We start from the raw sequence: 19,363 nt of genomic DNA on the forward strand, positions 1-19,363 counted from the left end.
TGGTTCCGAAATGGAAATTTACCAAATGTCCATTTAAAATTGACATTCTTAATTACAAGGTTTGCCAATGTTGTGGTAACTTTGCTTCAAGAGTTAGAATTGTAGGTGATGTATAGAAAATAAGTAATGTATAACACAAACATATCGTAATCAGGAGAAATTAAATTTACTTTGGCTCTAAGGTAATAATAATCCTTGCATTTGATACAACGCCTAATCATATCATAGAGATGGCTCAAATCGCTTCACAGAATACACTGTATCATCCAATTTCGCACAGCAGTGTCCCACAAACATTCGTGGATTGTGTGACTTTTTTTTTGAAGGATTATTACCCTCTGAAAGCGAAATACAGGCAAAACCACACACACACACACACACACACACAATGAGATGTCAACGCAGCCATTCCTCTGCCCGCCACCCCCTGACCTCTTGCCAAGCAGAGGTAAACATTTTGCATATACAGTTGTATAAATAGTTTGTGCCACATTACTGGTTCAAATAACTGACACTGGCCAACAAAAACAGTCACTACACTTGCCAGTAGTTCTGAGATAGTTCAATGCAATAATGTGCTACGTGGTATATAAATATAAGTTCTTTCTTTTCATACCTTAATGGAACACTTATTTTGAAAAGTTATACTATACTGTAATACTACACACTTATGCAGTAACTTTAGTGTAAAACAAAATCGTTTGACTGGCTTTACAGAATTAAATAACAACAACTTGCATTCGTATAGCACCCCTCACACAGAGTAGGGTCCCAGAACACTTAAATGAATTGGATAGGAGGTGAATGTTATTAGGGGGACAACTATAGCTACATTGATTTGTACCCAGTAACATTGTGCCAATTTAAATTTGCTAAATGGTTGTATTCCACCGCCTTAAATTCTTTTTATTATTCATTATGATTGATAAAATAGTGCTATTTGTTTTTATTTTAACATTCAGGAAGAGATCTTCTTCTAAGACCCGGGTGAAGCACATCGTTGGAGCAGTATAGAGGGAAGTGTTCTCTGCAGAGGTTCATTCCCCAGGTACTGATATTCTTCATCTCAATGAGCATAAAATTAACTCCCAAAAACAGACTATTGTATATTCCAATTACTCTTCAAGTACATCTCACCAACATGTTAACACTCACATGTGTCTTATATAGCACATTAATACCTCGAAAATACGAACATATCTGTTTCTATTAAGTGCATTACGGTTTGTGTGATCATGGATACAATATAAGATGTTGTTAATCTCTGCTTATTTGAATTAACTAAGAGATCATTGCATTGTAATACCCAGCATAACATGGTGACAACTGATCAAAGAGATTTACATTCTAAATAATCAGTATCACGCAATACTTTAGCTGTAATGCATTTGTTTCAATATGGGAAGCCTTTTATAGTGAAATAACTAGCCTTAGAAACATCATTCCCAACAGGTCTATAAATTAGCCATTAGTCTCTGCAGTGGTAGATAAATCACGTCTTTCTCTCAGTTTTACGTGATAGAAGCCTAAGCCAACAAAAACAGGAGCTGGGAGTTTCCTATAAATTGCATCTTTATTGCAGTAATACTCTTTGAAAAGTATGGTATTGTATTTCTTGCAATAACAAAATCCAGCATATTTCAACGTGTTCCTAATCCTTTGAAGATTATCATACCTTTTGAACTACTTTTTAAAGAAAGATAACAAATGCGCTATTAACATTCGTTCATTTGAGAGACCTGGGTTCAATTCCCAGCAGGGCAAAACCTTGGACACTCCACACGCCTGATAATAAACCCTCAAGAAAAAAAACAACAATAAATTGGTCACTTCAATCCACGACTGTTTGTGGGACACTGCTGTGTGCAATTGGCTGCCACATTTCACCCACAAACATACAGTCACTTCACTTTACAGTGTATTCTGTGAAGCGCTTTGAGACGTCTCGAAGACGTGAAAAGCTCTATATCAAATGCATGGGTTATTATTATTATTGTTACATTACTTTCAGGATTCGATTTTTGGGGTTTCTGGTTGTGTCATTTTGGTCTCAGGCTTTTAATAACACATACCATGAAGGACATCACTGTAATTACAATTTTACAAGCATACCAGTCAAAGCAAAGCAAGATCAAATACATCAATGCAGGTTTGTACTTGGTTTGTACACAGTATAAATATCCTGCAATGGTTGCAACATACAATCATACATTTTGAAACTCCTGCAGTTGAACACTTCTAATTGTTTGCAAAATGGCAGCATTTATCGATAATATGTATCGATACATTAATCTGTTTATGGAAGAAATAATAAAACAGTGCTTGCATTTGAAAGCCGTCAAAAAGTCTGATTGTAACTTCAAAATCTCTCGTGTCAAATATCGTCAGGGATTTTGAACAAAATCATACATCTGAATTGAAATGTCAAACAACATCATAATATTGGAACTCCATCCCGGAGTCTCTCCGCATCACCCCTTCCCTTCCCTCCTTCAAGGTGTGTCTCAAGACCTTCCTCTTTGAATGCGCCTTCAGTCACATTTCCCTCACTCCCTACTTCCATTGGCCCCCACATACCCCAAATCCAATCCCCAACTCCTGCAAACCCTCGACTGTCCAGCACCTTGGGATGTTCTCCAACGTGAAAGGCAATATAATTGCAATTTGTTGTTGTTGTACTCCCTGTAAAATATGCTACCTGGCAAACAGATATTACACATTGGGGAGTTTAACTTTGGATATTTCTTCAGTGATTTCTTAACAAGAAATGCAATTCACACAAATAAGAGCATCAGTAACCACAAGTATATCCCACCAGCCCATAAGAGCTCTGCTCCAGAGCATAGTTTCTGCGAGTTAACAGAAATTCTAAAGGGCCATTAAGAAATGCTGCACACTTGTGTTTCTAGCTCCCTGATGCTGTTTGTAGTGCTCTGAGGCGCTATCTTGCGTAAAGGGTGCTATATAAATTCAAGTTGTTGTTTGGTACGTTACTGAAAGGCTATTTTTTAGACATTCTATCCAATCAATGTGGTCAAAGACTTATTTTAAAAGTTAAATGCAGTCCTAGATATTTCCAGGATTAAAAAATGGATTCCGTATATTTCAATGTAAAGAATTAAAGCAGGGCACATAATAGAAAAACTTTTGTGTGAGCACAACTGCAGGTATGCTTCAAGCATTAACATAAAGTAGGGTGGTCCAACATTTTGGCTGCTGCGGGCCGCATTCCCGATTTGAGAAAGGTCTGCATAAGCAATATTTTGTGTTTCCCTTCCAGAAACATAACAACATTTACACAGCACCTTTTTCATGTTGGAAGGACATACAATACAATACAAAATAACATTTGTAAAGCGCCTTTCACGTCGGGAGGACATGCCAACGAGCTGAACAGTCAGGGATTCGAAGCTTCTCTTCGACCGTGCTTATGTCCACCCCCACCCAGCTCGGTCAGGTCAGGCTCCGCCACGGTTAAGCACTCTGAGATGCTACGCTGGGTTGGGGGGGGTACTATATAAGTGCAAATTGTTGTTGTTGGATTAGGACCCAAGTGGGGGAGTGGAGGGGGTTTGTTGGGATAAGGGAGGGTAGGGGGCACAGAGGGTAGGATGGTGGCAGAAGGCACGGTCAAAGAGGAGGGTCTTAAGGCATGCCTTGAAGGAAGCAAGGAGGGAGTGAGGCGAAGGGAATGTGGGATGAAGTTCCAGAGGGTGGGGTCAGAGAGGCTGAAGGCCTGCCTGCCGATGGTGGGGTGGACTGGGAGGGCGAAATGGAACAGACTGAGTGGAGGGAGCTGACAGGTTGATATGGGGGTGAGCAGGTCGTAAAAGTAGAAGGGGGCAAGACCATGGAGGGCCTTGAAGGTGAGGATGAGAATTTTGAATTCGATCCTCTGAGGGATGGGGAGCCAGTGGAATTGGGCGAGGGTGGATGTGATGGGGTCACGGAGCCTGGTGCAGAAGAGGACACAAGTTGCAGAGTTCCGAATGATCTGCAGCTTGTGGAGGGAAGAGTTGGGAAGGCCGACAAACAGGACATTGGCATAATCAAGCCTAGATGTAATGAAGGCATGTATGACAGTTTAGGTGGCCTGAGGGGTGAGGCAGTGGCGAAGTCAGGTGATATTGCGGAGGTAGGGGAAGGCAGTGCGGGTCATGGCATGGATGTTGGGGAGAAAGGACAGTTGTGGGTCGAATAACATGCCTAGGTTCCTGACTGACTTGCTGAGGTGGAGTGTGCATCCTTGGATGCTGATGCTGCCGGTGCCTGAGGTGAGGAGGCGCTGACGGGAGCCAATCAGGAGAGCCTCGGGCTTGTTGACGTTCAACTGTAGAAAGTTGGCTCTCATCCGCGATTTGCTGTCTGACAGACATTCTGTCAGGACATCACTGGTCCTGAGTCGAGGGTGGAGGCAGAGAAATAGAGTTGGGTGTCATCCGTGTACATGTGGAAGTTGACCCAATGTCTGCAGATGATGTGACCAAGAGGGAGCATGTACAGGTTGAGAGGAGAGGACCGAGGATAGAGCCCTGAGGAACACCACACAAGACGGTGTAGGGGCTGGAGGTGAAGCCATTTGTGGAGACAAAGTGGAGCCGATGTGAGAGATAGGATCTGAACTATTCAAAGACAGAATCTTGAAGGTTGAGGTGAAAGGAAGGCGGTGGAGGAGGATAGAGTGGTCCACAGTGTGAAAGGCAGCAGAGAGGTCGAGAAGGACGAGGAGACAGAGGGAGCCCTGATCATAGATGGACAGAATGTCATTTGTCACCATGACCAGGGCTGTTTTTGTGCTGTGGGCAGCATGGAAACCCAATTGGAGAGGTTCGTAAAGGAAGTGGCAGGAGAGGAAGGAGTGAAGCTGGTAAGCAACAACTCTTTCAAGGGACTTGAAAAGGAAAGGTAGTTTGGATGGTAGTTTGAGCAGGGATGGGTCAAGGGAAAGTTTTTTTTTAGGATAGGGATGCTGTTTTTAGGGGAGTGGGAATGATGCCAGTTGACAGGGAGAGGTTGATGAGGTCCGAGAGTAAATTGACGAGGAGGTGGAGCTGGGAGGTAAGGAGAAGAGAAGGGATGGGGTCAAGTGAGCAGGTGGTGGGCTTCATTCACACCTCAAAGCGCTGATGTAAAGCAATAACTCCCAATGCCATTTAAATCTGTGAATCAAACTAATCACATACAATACAAAATTATATTTGTATATCATCTTTCACATCAGAAGGACGTCCCAATGTGCTGAGCAATCCATATTCACATGACGGCTTTATCAATGGGCTGGGTGGATGCTTTTTTACTTATCCTTGTGCTTAATATGCCAACGCTGACTATGTTTCAGTTAATATTTGTTAATCCAGGATCCAGCAACTCTGGTTTGCTAATTGATGTGAAAATGTAGATTTATGTAAACAGGAGCAGAATCTCTGCAGACCATGCCAATGGACAAATTGGTGAGGTGTTTGGTTCTCCTTTCATTAGAGAAAAAGGATGGGAAAAGTAATTTACCTCAGCTTCCACCCCACCTCCTCCCCCATCTCAGGCTGGCAATCAGCTGTGTGAAGTACTTTGAGATATCCTCCCAATATGAAAATTGCTATATAAATGTAAACCGTTGTTGAAAGACAATTAAAGTGAAATTCTTAAATAATAATAATCCTTCTGTTGAATTGTATCAAAGCATAATTACACCTGGTAATTACTGCCAAGTGTACTGACTGTGTATTGTAGGAAAACTCAACAGTTATTTGGGATCTTTAACATGCAACTGATACATAGACAGATGGGACCTTGGTTTATTGTCCCCCCCAAAGGAAAGGATCTTCTACAATGCCAGGGGCATTCATGTAATAAATATAGAATATACTGCTAAATTGACTCCGATTGTCCATTTATTACTGTATTTGGTATATTGTAGCTAACATTTTTTCATTGGTATACTTTCTGGCAAATTTAGATTTCCCTAAAATTCACAGGTTCTATACCTGTTATCCTACTTTACCAAAGTGTTTCTCCTTTACCTCGATGCTTCCCTTTAAGAGTAGAGTGGTCCTACCCGGACAAGGAATAGAAAGCTTGCCAGTGTTTACAATGGCAAGCTGTGTGTTTTTGGCAGTATCCCAATGCAGTCTGGGGACCCAAGCCTTGGGTTTTGCAAACCTGTGCCTAACCTCTCCAGGGAGAGAGAGTGTACACACCAAACCAAACAAAAATAATTTTTCATGCATTGTAGTTTGGCGTGTAAACTCTTAAGCACAGTGATGACTTTCTGAGTGGGTAAGGCACCCATCTGACCCCCCAAAAAGCTTCTCTTTAAATCATGTAGTTTTGTCTGGTGGTACAGACTACTTGCGTCAACGCAGGGTCAATGTCGGGACCTCCCTCTCATAAGGGAGCACGGTCACACTCACAAAAATGTCTATGAGTGACAGAGACTTCTCCAGACAATTGTTTTTTCCTAATTTGCTATGAAGCTATTTTATGTTGAATTCCACAGTCTGCAACTGTAAATTTTGAGTTTTTTTTATTATCTACAATGCGTGGTGAGTTGCTGCTGAACTGTTGAGCAATCAGTATCATAGGTCTGTTGTTATTATCTGCGACGGAGAATTCAGAACAGGAAAAGGCTATTGAACCCATCAAGCTAACTCCACTACAGACCAATCACTAGTCCATATCCTGCGGTCTCCCTACTCCCACCTTCTCTCATCTACTGTATTCTTATCGTATGCTTTAATATTTTTACTCAGCAAATATCTCTCCATCTCTCACTCAGAACCTTCAACTGTTTTCTCATGCATGCCTTTCTGAGCTAATCATTCTTTATTCTTATTGCAAAATTGCTTATTTTTATAAGAAATTCTTTTCATTCATGCAACAAACTTTTCTCATGAACAGGGTTTAAAACGCCGCAAAAAAAAAAATTACATGTATATAGAGTCTTTCATGTCGGAAAGATGTCCCAAGGTACTCAACAGTTACTTGGGACATCCTTCTGACCCAAGCCAGGGGTTGGAATCAACAAATTAAAATAACCAGCCTTGGCACACATTTTCTATTTGGTTGACCCTAACATTTCGCTCATCAACATTTAATTCAACCCCAGAACCACTTCACTTTTGCTAAAGTCATTAAGAGAACATTTGGCTGACTCTGCAGGTTAAAGTTCTTTAGTATTACTGAAACTGGCTGAAGTGAGCTGAAATTTGCAATGTTTCATAACACGTTCTTTATGATAATAATGACAATGAACGTGTAATGAAATCCCACAGATTTCCCTCCCATTGTAAACCTCAAAAAAATGTGATCACTTAATCCATGACTGTTTGTGGGACACTGCTGTGCACAATTGGCTGTCACGTTTCGCCCACAAATATAGTCAATGCACTTTACAGTATATTCTGTGAAATATTTTTATGGAACTGTCTCAATGATGTGATAAGGCACTATTTCAAATGAAAAGATTATTATTATATTATAAAGCTAGTTGGATTTTAGTAAGTTCAGCTTTCAGAACCGAGTAAATTGTCTGGTAAGTAATGTCTGTGAGGAGCTATGCTATGCATCCATGTCAGTGCCAGAGTTCAGTGGGGAAGATACTTAATAGGGTTTCTGATTGATGAGTCACTGTCTGCCTATACCATATTAGGTGGCATTTCAATCAAAGTCTTTCAAGAATGGTTTGCAATCTCAAGGCAAATGATCAGAGTTTGTGCTACCGAGGACACACTGATGGAGGAGGAGATGCTAAAGATGGTCCTGTTGCCTACATTTCACATCTATATATCCCACCCTATAGAATACATCTATAGAAGCATTTTCACTGGATAGAGAATAACAGATAAACCTGTTGTGATTACAGGGGAGTAATCTCTTCAAAAGGTTCAAGTGACACAAAGGTCTAAGATTTGCTGTTCTTTTCATTTTGTGCTTAGAATACCTAGAGTACCTTCACAATATGGCCAACAAATCCCCCGGATAAAATTGGTCACTCACTCCATGGCTGTTTGTGGGACTGTGTGCAAACTGACTGCCACATCTTGCCCACAAATACGTTGTCACTCCAGAACATGATTAACTGTTGTTTGTGCTATTTTAGGTTCACTCAAATATTAAAATATGAAGAAAATAGATGAAATTTAAGTGCTCTGAGATGCTACCCGCATGAAGAGCATTAGAAAAATGCAAGTTGTTGCTGTTATTGAAATTAACAGTCAAAAACACTTAACAGTATATCCTGTGAATTCTTTGAGATGTCTCAACAACAAGATAAGACGCTATATCAAATGTAAGGATTATTATTGTTTTGGTGTAAAACATCTTGAACAGTGTTTGTCTCATAACAGCGATTTCCATGCATCTTTTGTTTTGTTCTAGTCAATAATTGAAATGTATGGGGACAGTTTTATCCTCTTGTCTGTCCATTGTTGCTTTTTCTACTGCTGGTGGGTGTTTTGACAAATGTTGGTGAAGAGAGAATCAAGTAAATAAAAAAGCCAGGGCTGTTCCCTGAAACATTATCCATACAGACCAGGAAGGTCCAAGTATTCAAAAGATAATAAACGGCTGAAACATATTGTCTCAAACACGCGTAGAGGCATCAGTTGGTGCTGCAATAAAAGAGTAGGAAGGATATTTATTATTATTATTATGGAAGAACTGAAATCAAATGGGCCAAAGGACCTTTGTCATTGTGCAGTGTTTTACTGTAAAACATTGGCTCCAAAAGACTTTTGTAATGAAGGAAAGAATGCAGAGCATAAATAAATTGGAGATCTCCATAACATCTCAACTGAATGATGGTATCTCCAACAATGCAGGTTTCTTCAGGATTGTGCTACAAAGGATTTATCTAAAAATCGGGCATCTTTATGTTTTAACTTAAAAATAAATGCAACTGTCATTTTGTAGGAGCATATTACAACAAAAAGGTAATTAAAAATACAATCAGGTGGTAATAATAATGCAGTAATAATAATAATAATCCTTGCATTTGATATAATTCCTTATCATGTCATTGAGACATCTCAAAGCGTTTCACAGAATATACTGCAAAGTGAATTGACTATATGCTCTGGGCGAAACAAACGCATGTCGGTTAATATATTAAAGGATAGGTTTTTTCAACCCCGATTTTTCTCGGATTTATCCATCAAACCACCATCTGAGTAAAGCCAAACTGGAGTCAAACACGCTCAAATGTGTGTTAAATGATTTCATATTCCCTTCCTTACAGGTCACCTTCAATATTTCTTTGGCTATTTATTTGGAGTCAAATTTTGGATTGAGCTAGTCAGAGTCAACAGTCAGTGTCAAATTGCTCAAACAGTGTTACCTCAGCTGTGTAAGCACAACAATAGTCAGCGCATATTTAAATACTAAAAATCAATAATCCTCCCACCTCTAATTGATACTTTTACTTTATATGTCACAGGACCTTCTTTAGAAATTCTCACAATACAATAACTCAGGAAAGGATGACAGCTGAGTGTAAAATTAGAGTTGGAAAAAGATTACCAATTTTCATGCAGGCTATGCTTAGTGAGCAATAATGACTTGTTACCATTCAGTTCCCATTGTTCCCATTCAGTACTGAATGTCTTAATCATCCAGAGGAAACAAAAAAGTGTTCCTTCACACAGCTCCAAACTGTTCAAACACTAAGATACACAAATAATTGACTCCCTGAAATCCAACATCAATGTGTTTGTTTAACAAAACATAATACGGGTAATGTTACCATATCCCTTACTGTAGAGCAAATAATTTGTTCATTAAAGTATTGTAAAGGAAATTTTCATCATATTCTTTTCCTTCTCACGAGTTTCTAATAATGAACACACCACATAAAACCTAGATTACGTATGTTTAAAACTATTATTTTAAGAGGAAGATTATAAAGTACCGACAACAATAAACAATGACAAATTTTATCTTGATGTGTTCCTTGAACATATGGAGTCCTGTTGCTCAGTGGTTAGAGACTCGCCTCACAAGTGAGAGGATTCAGATTCAATTCCTGGGCAGGGTAAAACGTTGGGCAAGTTTCCTTACTCCACACATCTCTGTTTACCTATCAGTAAGTATGAACCCAGTTGTTAGCAGATTGGCGGATCACTTTTCCGGGGATAATAAAGAAAAAAAAGAATAATTTGGTCACTCAATGACTGTTTGTGGGAGACTGCTGTGCACAATTGGCTGCCTCGTTTTGCCCAGAAAAGATACAGTCAATCCACTCTACAGTATATTCTGTGAAGCACTTTGAGACGTCTCAACGACGTGATAAGGCACTATTTCAAATGCAGGGATTTTTATTATTGTTACATCTTTCAATAAACAAACTATCCAACCTAAACATTTTCAGGTCTACAGTATTTATGGTGAATTTTAGTGTTCAACATGATGGAGAAGGTCAATGCTGTGAAAAGGAATATTTTTAATCTTACTAAGTCTGGAGGAGATTCTCATATTTGAATTGTTATGTGGACAAACTTGGCAGGTTACCTGCACCGAATAGCAAATTTACTGATCAGTGGCGAGTACGATACATTTGCCTGTCAAGGAGCATAACTCTGAAAGTAAATCTGAAGGTCGCCCTCTGCTCAGAAGCCGATTTCAACAACGGCTTTCATGAACCTGGTTAATTTATGCAGTTAACACACTTCCTTTCACTTGCAAGACATTCATATCAGTGTTCTGGAAGATCAACCAAATATACATCTGAAGTATTCATGAGGAACAATATACTTGGACCCTACTGCAAACAACTACTGGCCCACACAGTTCTTATGCCCTTCTTTTCCTAGTTTTTTTTAATGTTTTAGTTCAAAACATTGCAATAGCAATTCTTGTTCAAGTCAATTTTCGAACCTCAAATGTAACAAAGTTATGTTTATAATAATGTAACTTCATATTATTATAACAAAGTTACGTTTGATTTATGTATTTGTGTTTACAGCACACTTTTGGAAAACCTCAAATGTTCTTCTTTGTGGAGAAACAGTGATGAGATGAATGACTAACTAATCTGTTTTTGGTGCATTTGGACAAGGAAGGAACACTAGTCAAGGAGGTGGGAGAACATCCTGTCCCCTTTGAAATAGTGCCTTTGGACTACTGTCCTCTTGAACCAACAGTCTAGACAGATAGTAGCTCAGTTTAACATTCAACCAAAGAGTAGCAACAACATCAACAAAATTACATTTGTATAGCACCTTTCACATCGGGAGGACATCCCAAGTCGCTGGACAGAAAGAGTTACAGGAACCGAGCTGAGGGTCGGGATGGGGGAGGGGAAGTAGGGAGATTGAAAGCCCAGTCAAAGAGGAAGGTTTTGAAATGAGTCTTGAATGTGGCAAGGGAGGGGGATGTGAAGCAGGCCGGAGTCCGCTGAGCAGAGGGAGCAAACAGGGTGGTAGAGGGTTAGGAGGTCGGAGAGGTAGTGGGGGGAGGGCTTTGAAGGTGAGGACCAGAATCTTGAACTGTATGCTCTGTGTGATGGGAAGCCAGTGGAGTTGGGCAAGGATAGGGGTGATAGGGTAGCGGAGCCTGGTGTGGGAGAGACACGGGCTGCAAAGTTCTGCCCTCTGACACTGCAGCAGAGCTCACTCTGCGCTGTGCTGGAGTGTCAGTCTACACATTATGAGTTCATATCCTGATATGGTAGTTTTTGCCGAAAGTTGAGAAGGCTACAAAAACTAAGCTTATTTGAACTGATAAGCTTTTACTCAATCAAATGTCCCAATAGTCCTTTTCGCATCTGACAAGTGTCAGAATAAAGTTTGATTTCATTGACATTTTCCCTGCACTAAACGTCTGCATTTCTATTTGTCTGCAAAATACATAGTCAATATACTCTGCAGTTTGCACTGTGAAGCACTTTGAGATGTCCACCTGACAAAAAGCTGCTATATCAAATGCAATGATTATTAAACACTGTGCTGCTTGTTAGCTCTACTATTCCAGCCTATACAACAACAACAAGATTACATTTGTATAGCGCCTTTCATGTCGGGAGGACGTCCCAAGACGCTGGAAAGTGTACAGCATTTTAGACCCGAGCTGGGGTCAGAAGGGAGGGAAGGGGAAGGGGGGTGACCGATGGCATGGTCGAAGAGGAGGGTTTTGAGGCGGAACTTGAAGGAGGATAAGGAGGGGGCGAGGCAGAGTGATTGGGGGATGGAGTACCAGAGTTTGGGGGCAGAGTGGCTGAAGGCTCTCCCGCCAATAGTGGGGCAGGTGGGTCGGGGGACATGGAGCAGACCAGAGCTGCCTGAGCAGAGGGAGCGGGCGGGTTGGTAGGGGGTTAGGAGGTCACAGAGGTAGGGTTTGGCGAGACCATGGAGGGCTTTGTAGGTGAGCACCAGGATTTTGAATCCTCTGAAGGATAGGGAGCCAATGGAGTTGGGCGAGAGTGGGGGAAATAGGGGTCATGGAGTTTGGTGCGGGAGAGGACATGGGCTGCAGAGTTCTGGATTATCTGCAGCCTGTGGAGGGAGGAGTTGGGAAGGTCGACAAGCAGGGCGTTTGCATTTGTATACCATAAAGAAAAATGTTGAAATTACACAAAAAAAATTACAATACAATTTACATTTAAATAGGGAATTCAGGATGACATCTCAAGGCTTTATATTATTATTTAAGCGCTCTGGGGCAAGATTCTGTGTGAGGGGCACTATATAAATGCAAGTTGTGGTTGTTATGTTTATTATTGCTATCCCTCTAATATTCCACATTTAATTTCATTTTGGAGAGATTTAAGTACAGAATGACCTGAGCTGAAGCTAGGTCAGTATAGGATATCCCTTTAAGAAGAGCCAATGAGATAAAGGCAGGAAGTATAAAAAGCGCATTGGGAGAAGGACAAATTGGTGCGGTTAAAGTTAGTGGATTGATGTGCTGTAAAAAGAAGATTACTAACACCCGTGCTTTGGACTGAGTATCTTTACAGTCAGAAGAACCATCATGAACAGCTAAATTTGCAAAAAAAAACACTATACCTGCTACAGATTGAATTTTCACCACCCTCATTTCAAAATCTTTCTCCTTTGAATTACTTTAAATCATTCTTGATCTTGTAATTTCATCAGCAGCCGATTATGTCAGTTCAGAACCTGACTATGTCAGTTCAGAACCTCATGCTCAGAAATTGAACTCTTCATGTTCAAACTATTTTTTACCTCTAAGGGGACGCAGAATTGTTTGTACAATTACATTAAATATACTATATTTAACATGATTACTAATATGTGCGTATCGAAAAGTCACAAGAGAGGGTTTCTTTCCTCACCAAGAAATCATTCAATGGCAGATTAGTTTAACCCGATTAAGATAAACATGATTCAGATAGTCCTCATTTTCCATCTAATCTAAGTATTAAAACTATTCAACTTCAATTTCTGGATTGTAGAGAATTGCGGAAATTTTTTCCCATTCAGTTTTAATTTGGAAGCTGGTTTTATGCAGTTTTTCAAAAGGGACAAGCTTCCAAATTGAAGAATTTTGCAGTCTTAAACATTAAAACAAAATGTTCTTCCAGGCTAGGGATGTGAAATAGCGGGTCCATGGTCCATAAAATTAATTTACAACACAAACAGGCAGCTCATAAAAACTGTAAGCAGTTTCTTTGTGGAGTCAGAAGAGTTAGACAGTACGCAGAACAGTTAAACTGAACCTATGCTGCTGTTGTTAAAGGCTCATGTCCCAGATTCCAACATTAAATATCATCATTATCATGTGACGATAGCAATATTTCTGTGTAGAAAGTTACCCAAGTTACTGGAGTAGAAACAGCTGAGACCCATCACCCCCATCCACCACTACCTCCCCCCCCACCACTGTCACCCCACCTCATTGCATGATACAATACCAATTCTGTAGGATGTACCTGAAAGTACATGATACAAACTTGGGAATGCTATTAAACTCAATTTAACAACAACAACTTTATATTGCACACATTTCATTATCATGTAATAATAATAATAAATAAATTGCAGTGGAAATAAAAATCCTACCTATTAGCTACAGACTGATGGTAGAGCATTAAAACAACAGCAAAAAAAAAGTATTATTTCATTAAGTCTCTTTTATAAAATCGCAAAAATTTACATAATCTTTTTTTCAATATGAAATACACTATTAACAGTAGAAAATGCCGTGGCTGGCCATAACAAATGATAAATCACTCCTTAGGTGACCAGAGTTCATCATTGATGAGTTATACAGTCAGCTTCAAAAGGAAACACAGATCATATATTGTGGAGATCCATGTGATATGATTTGTATCCCACAAGTGGGCTGACCTGATAAATCATGTGTGACATAGTTCAAGTGAATTATGGTCAGTGCCATGATCAAGATAGAAATCCTATGCAATTGGTTTACATAATGTATTCTGTATACATCGTGCATTAAAAGTTAATCTGGCAAAGAGATCAAAATGGAGGTCAACTGTTCACTATATTCTATTGTGATTTAGTTCCAGTGATGCTGGAGAGTGTGACTCTTTGTGGGTGTAAAATGTTAGGACAACCCGAGCTTCCCAGGAGAGTTCAGCATAAAAGCTACATACCTCCCAACAACATAAGGCTGACCATTCCCTAGAAACTGTAGAGGCTCCCACACCCAGACCAAGAGACAGCTATCACATTTCCTCACAGCCAATGTAGAACTTCTAATGTGCATCGTCTGTGCCGAGAACAAGAACAGGGTGACCCGCCAGACAAAAATCTGGCCTCTGCCCTAAATTAGTAGAAGGTCCATCCTCTCAACATGTACTTGCAATCCACAGTGACCTCAGTTCCAACCATTTGCATAGAGATAACCCTGGACCCAATCCAAGAAAAGTCCTGGATTTCTTCCGAGCCGCAGCTTGATGTGGCGGCAAATGAAACTCCCACAAATGAATCCCAGCATTAGTGAAAATTACCCAATCTGAGAGAACAATATCCTCATTGAGGTTGAATTGGGAAAAATTCGTTAAATCTGGTTTCTGTTCCTGCCCTACTGCCAGCACTGGACTGGACTGGCACACTGACACCCACCCAGCACTGTCTGGGCAGCACCCGACAGATGTAAGCACGTACAATCCATTCTGTAGTAGTACTGTCTCAGACTCAGCAGACAAGACAGCTGCGAAGCACACGCAGAGTCCCACAGTCACCATGCAAACTAGTCACCATGACTGCACGCACGCCAAGCTCACTCCCTCCCCAAAAATGTAATATTTTAGATACACATAATATACCATATATCATACCCAAGGATCAATGTGAGAAGGTTTGAAATTGTGTTGTAGCTGAAACAAAATTGTGGTATAATATACTGAGAAAAATGCTCATTCTTTGAACATTTCTGTAACTTCTTTAATAACAGGCTTTTCAAATAAAAAGTTCCAGGAATTAGAATGAGCGAATACATTTTGCAGTATTTCTTAATGGGATTTCTTACTAAGAAACCTAAACGTACGTGATACAAACTAGAGAATGCCACTCCAACTCAATTTAATACCAACAACTTAATTTATATTGCACTTTACATGTAAGTTAATGTCTCAAAATACTTTACAGAGGAGCAGTGAACCCGAGCAAGACAGGACATAGAGGGATGGGAGGGTGGTAATTGAAGGCACGTCCAAGAGAGAGGATTTTAGAAGGATTTTGAAAGCAGAGAGGGAGTTTACGAGGAGAAGGGCTTTGGAGAGAAGGTACAAGACAGAAGGCTTGTAGCTCAGTGGTTAGAGCACTCGCTTTGCAAGTGAGAGACCTGAGTTCAATTCCAGGCAGGGTGAAACCTTGGGCAAGTTTCCTTACTCCACACGCCTAATAATAATCCCTCCAATACCCAAAAAACAATAATAAATTGGTCATTTTCAATCTACGACTGTTTGTGGGACATTGCTGTGTGCAATTGGCTGCCGCGTTCGCCCACAAATATACAGTCAATTCACTTTACAGTGTGTTCTGTGAAGTGCTTTGGGACGTCCTCCCGATGTGAAAAGCGCTATATCAAATGCAAGGATTATTATTATTTATTATTAAGGCACTTAGTGGGGGAAGAGTGGGGACTAATTGGATAGCTCTTTCAAAGAGCAGGCACGTTGGGCCGAATGGCCTCCTTCTGTGCTGTAGGATGCTATGATTCTATAATTCTAATACCTATCTATTTTAGGAGTGAGGTCCCCTCAAGTCAGCAAGGTGCTTGTGAGGTATTGAGTTATCAGAATCAGTTCCCTTTCAGATTTCTAAATATAGTATAAAGAATCATATTAGGAAATGCCACAACATTGAGCCTAAGATGTGATGAGGAACAAACAAAAACAGGGAGAAACATTGTGTCCAAATGCCACTTTGATGTACAGAATAATTTTATCCCACGCTATGCCTTACAGGGCATATCCTCTGTAGAGTGCGTTTCGCATAGTCTAGTTGATGAGCTTTGAAGAACAGTATCTATATTTGCAGGTCAATTGTTTCTTACCTCCCAGAGGTGGCGGCTGTTCCGGAGAGCTCCCATCTGCACCTTTTCCCTGCTGATGGCAACTCCCTGGTAGGGTCCGAGCCAGGTGCCCTGTGGGATGCGCTGAGCAGCGCAGATACCGTAGCCCAGGCCTGGCACGGTACTCGTACACAGACACACCTCCCGTGGCAGCTCCCGCAGCCCACATGGCACCTCAGGGGGAGCTACGACCGTGCTGCTGCTCGTGCCCACCAGACGGCGCAGTGAGTGGAGCGGCCCGTGCATCGGGCACTCGCCATTCCGATTGTCAGCACACATGTCACAGCCTGAGAAGAGAGGCACAATTTAAACAGGGCAGCAAAATAGAGCGGCAATAAGGGATGGGACAGGTCAGGCTGAACAACATGGGATAGGACAGGTTGGACTGAGGAACATTGGAGAGGTTAGAACAGGTGGCATGAGAGGGGTGAGTCAGTATCAGAAATAAGGAAACAGGAGAGAATTGATTTAGAGGAAGCCGCGTTGGACGATATAATAATTATTACAAAAATAAAAGCTTGCATTTCTCAAAGTGCTTCACATTTTTTTCAAATGCCATGGCTGTTGTCAGGAAGGTGCTGTTGACAGTAATTTGGGCCAATCAAGTTCACAAACAGTAATGACAATATTTAAACGGGGTGGATTTTGGTGAATTTTGGCCACATCCCCAGGAAAACTTTTTAAAAAAAAAAATAATGCCATGACAACTTTAACAAAAGTTGGCAAAGCAAAAATTTGTTTTAAATTTGGTCACTGCTGTGCGCAATTGGATGCCACGTTTCGCCTATAAAATACAGACAATTAACTTTGCAATATATTCTGTGAAGCGCTTTGAGACGTCTCAACAACATGATAAGCCACTAAATCAAATGCAAGGATTATTATTATTGCTTAACATCTACCCGAACTAACAGAACAGGTAGATGGAAGCTAAGACCAAGGGTGATGGACAGACAGCAATGGGTGACTTGAGAGCAGAAGTGGTCAGTACTGAGTAAAACCTGGAGATGGTAATGGATGATGAGGGAAAGGAGAGTAGAAGGCATCAAGAAAACACCAAACGCCAAAGCATAGTATCCCTTACTCAATTCCTTAGACTTTGCAACCAGGTTCAGACTTGCGTACGCTTTATTTGCAGCAAACACCAAACTTGCCATTGGGAGAAAGTAATCGTTTAGCAAAAGTGAAGTGAAGACCAATGTGTGTTTTGTTTCGCATTTATTGAAACCAACGCTTTATGTTATGCTTCTTTGAAATATTCCCCCAGTGTAGGTGGGAAGAATAACATTCAGGGAAGGAGAAAGCACCATTCCGGCCAAACACAATTCTCTTTCACTCAGTGTACAGTTTAAACTGAACCACACCGACTGAAGGTGTGGAGTGGAGTCCTGTAGCTCAGTGGTTAGAGCACTCGCTTTGCAAGTGAGAGACCTGAGTTCAATTCCAGGCAGAGGGCGAAACCTTGGGCAAGTTTCCTTACTCCACACAGAGCCTAATAATAATCCCTCCAAAACCAAAAACAATAATAAATTGTCATTTTCAATCTACGACTGTTTGTGGGACATTGCTGTGCGCAATTGGCTGCCGCGTTCGCCCACAAATATACAGTCAATTCACTTTACAGTGTGTTCTGTGAAGCGCTTTGGGACGTCCTCCCGACGTGAAAAGCGCTATATCAAATGCAAGGATTATTATTATTATTATTATTATTATTAAGGGAAGCCGTGCATTACAGTCGAGAGATGCACCTGTGGAGCCTGGCGGGTGGCACTGCGCAATGTCACGGTGTGAAGCATCGCCCACTTGTTAATAAACGTTTTACAATTAAGTTTGAAACACTTTTTATTTTTGCCCTTCGGCACCGGGTTTCTGATCTGCACCGTGCACCCCGCTGCCTGCTTGCTCACGTTGCTCTTACTCTGCTACGGTTCGCCCACGAATATACAGTCAATTCGCTTTACAGTGTGTTCCGTGAAGCGCTTCGGGACGTCCTCCCGACGTGAAAAGCGCTGTATCAAATGCAAGGATTATTATTATTATTATTATTATTTACCTCTCTGCGCCTTCCCGTGCGTGGGTGCAATATGGACATGTTTGCTGTTAGCTGTGGGATGTAAATGCACCGTGAAGTGTTTATGGGATGTGCATGTGTGCAAGGCAGAGAGAGGGAGGGAGAGAGAGAGAGAGAGCTGCTGGGGTTTTCAGTGGATCTCTGCAGCAGTCACCTTACTGCGGCTCTGAGTCATTTGCATCTTGAATGCCATCCTTCTTTCAAAACTTGCACAATATTGCATTTCTAACCAGACTGCGGGGTTCACACCTCGCACTTGCTTTTCCCGAATGAAAGCGACCGATTCCTGGCAAAAAGAAAAAAAAAAAAACCCGCTTTGCAGGTAGAGATGCCGTTCATCCGCCCTGATTTTCTTTTGCAATTCCCCCTTTGGTTTTGAAATAGGTACATACACAGTGCACGCAACTGCGGACAAACAGCACCAGCCGCAGCTATCTTGTGTTTTTTTAAAAAAAGAAATCTCGTTTCAAATATCCTTTAAGCACTGGTAGACTTGCAACACAATAGTAGGGCGGACACTCGCTGGAAGAATCAGCTCTAAGATTAGGACAAACAGAAAAGTCCTGAGTGACCCGGGAATCCTCATCCTGCAAAGGTCTCGCTGTTATTTTGCTCTACGTTTACGAGGCTTGAAACTGAATCAGTAAGACCAGCTGTTCTCATTCTGCTCAACGTTTTATTTCAGTTTGACATTTCGGAACTGTTTTAGATACTAATCACTGGGCATTCTGCAATGGGATTGTGGTATTTTTGCCACTTTCCCAGACACACAACATGATATGAAGCAGCCAGTGAGAT

General features: G+C 41.0%; 1 protein-coding gene across 1 annotated transcript in view; it reads right to left on the reverse strand.

Moving 5' to 3' along the window:
* The window catches only part of prdm6 (PR domain containing 6), a 110,092-nt gene that overhangs the window by 85,621 nt on the left and 5,108 nt on the right, over window positions 1–19,363 (reverse strand). The window contains exon 2 of the mRNA XM_007899381.2: window positions 16,477–16,781. Coding sequence (XP_007897572.2) covers window positions 16,477–16,781 — 305 coding nt within the window. The remainder of the gene's footprint in view (window positions 1–16,476; window positions 16,782–19,363) is intronic.

The sequence above is a fragment of the Callorhinchus milii genome, unplaced genomic scaffold (assembly GCF_018977255.1).
Source record: "Callorhinchus milii isolate IMCB2004 unplaced genomic scaffold, IMCB_Cmil_1.0 Scaffold1, whole genome shotgun sequence".
Lineage (NCBI taxonomy): Eukaryota > Metazoa > Chordata > Chondrichthyes > Chimaeriformes > Callorhinchidae > Callorhinchus > Callorhinchus milii.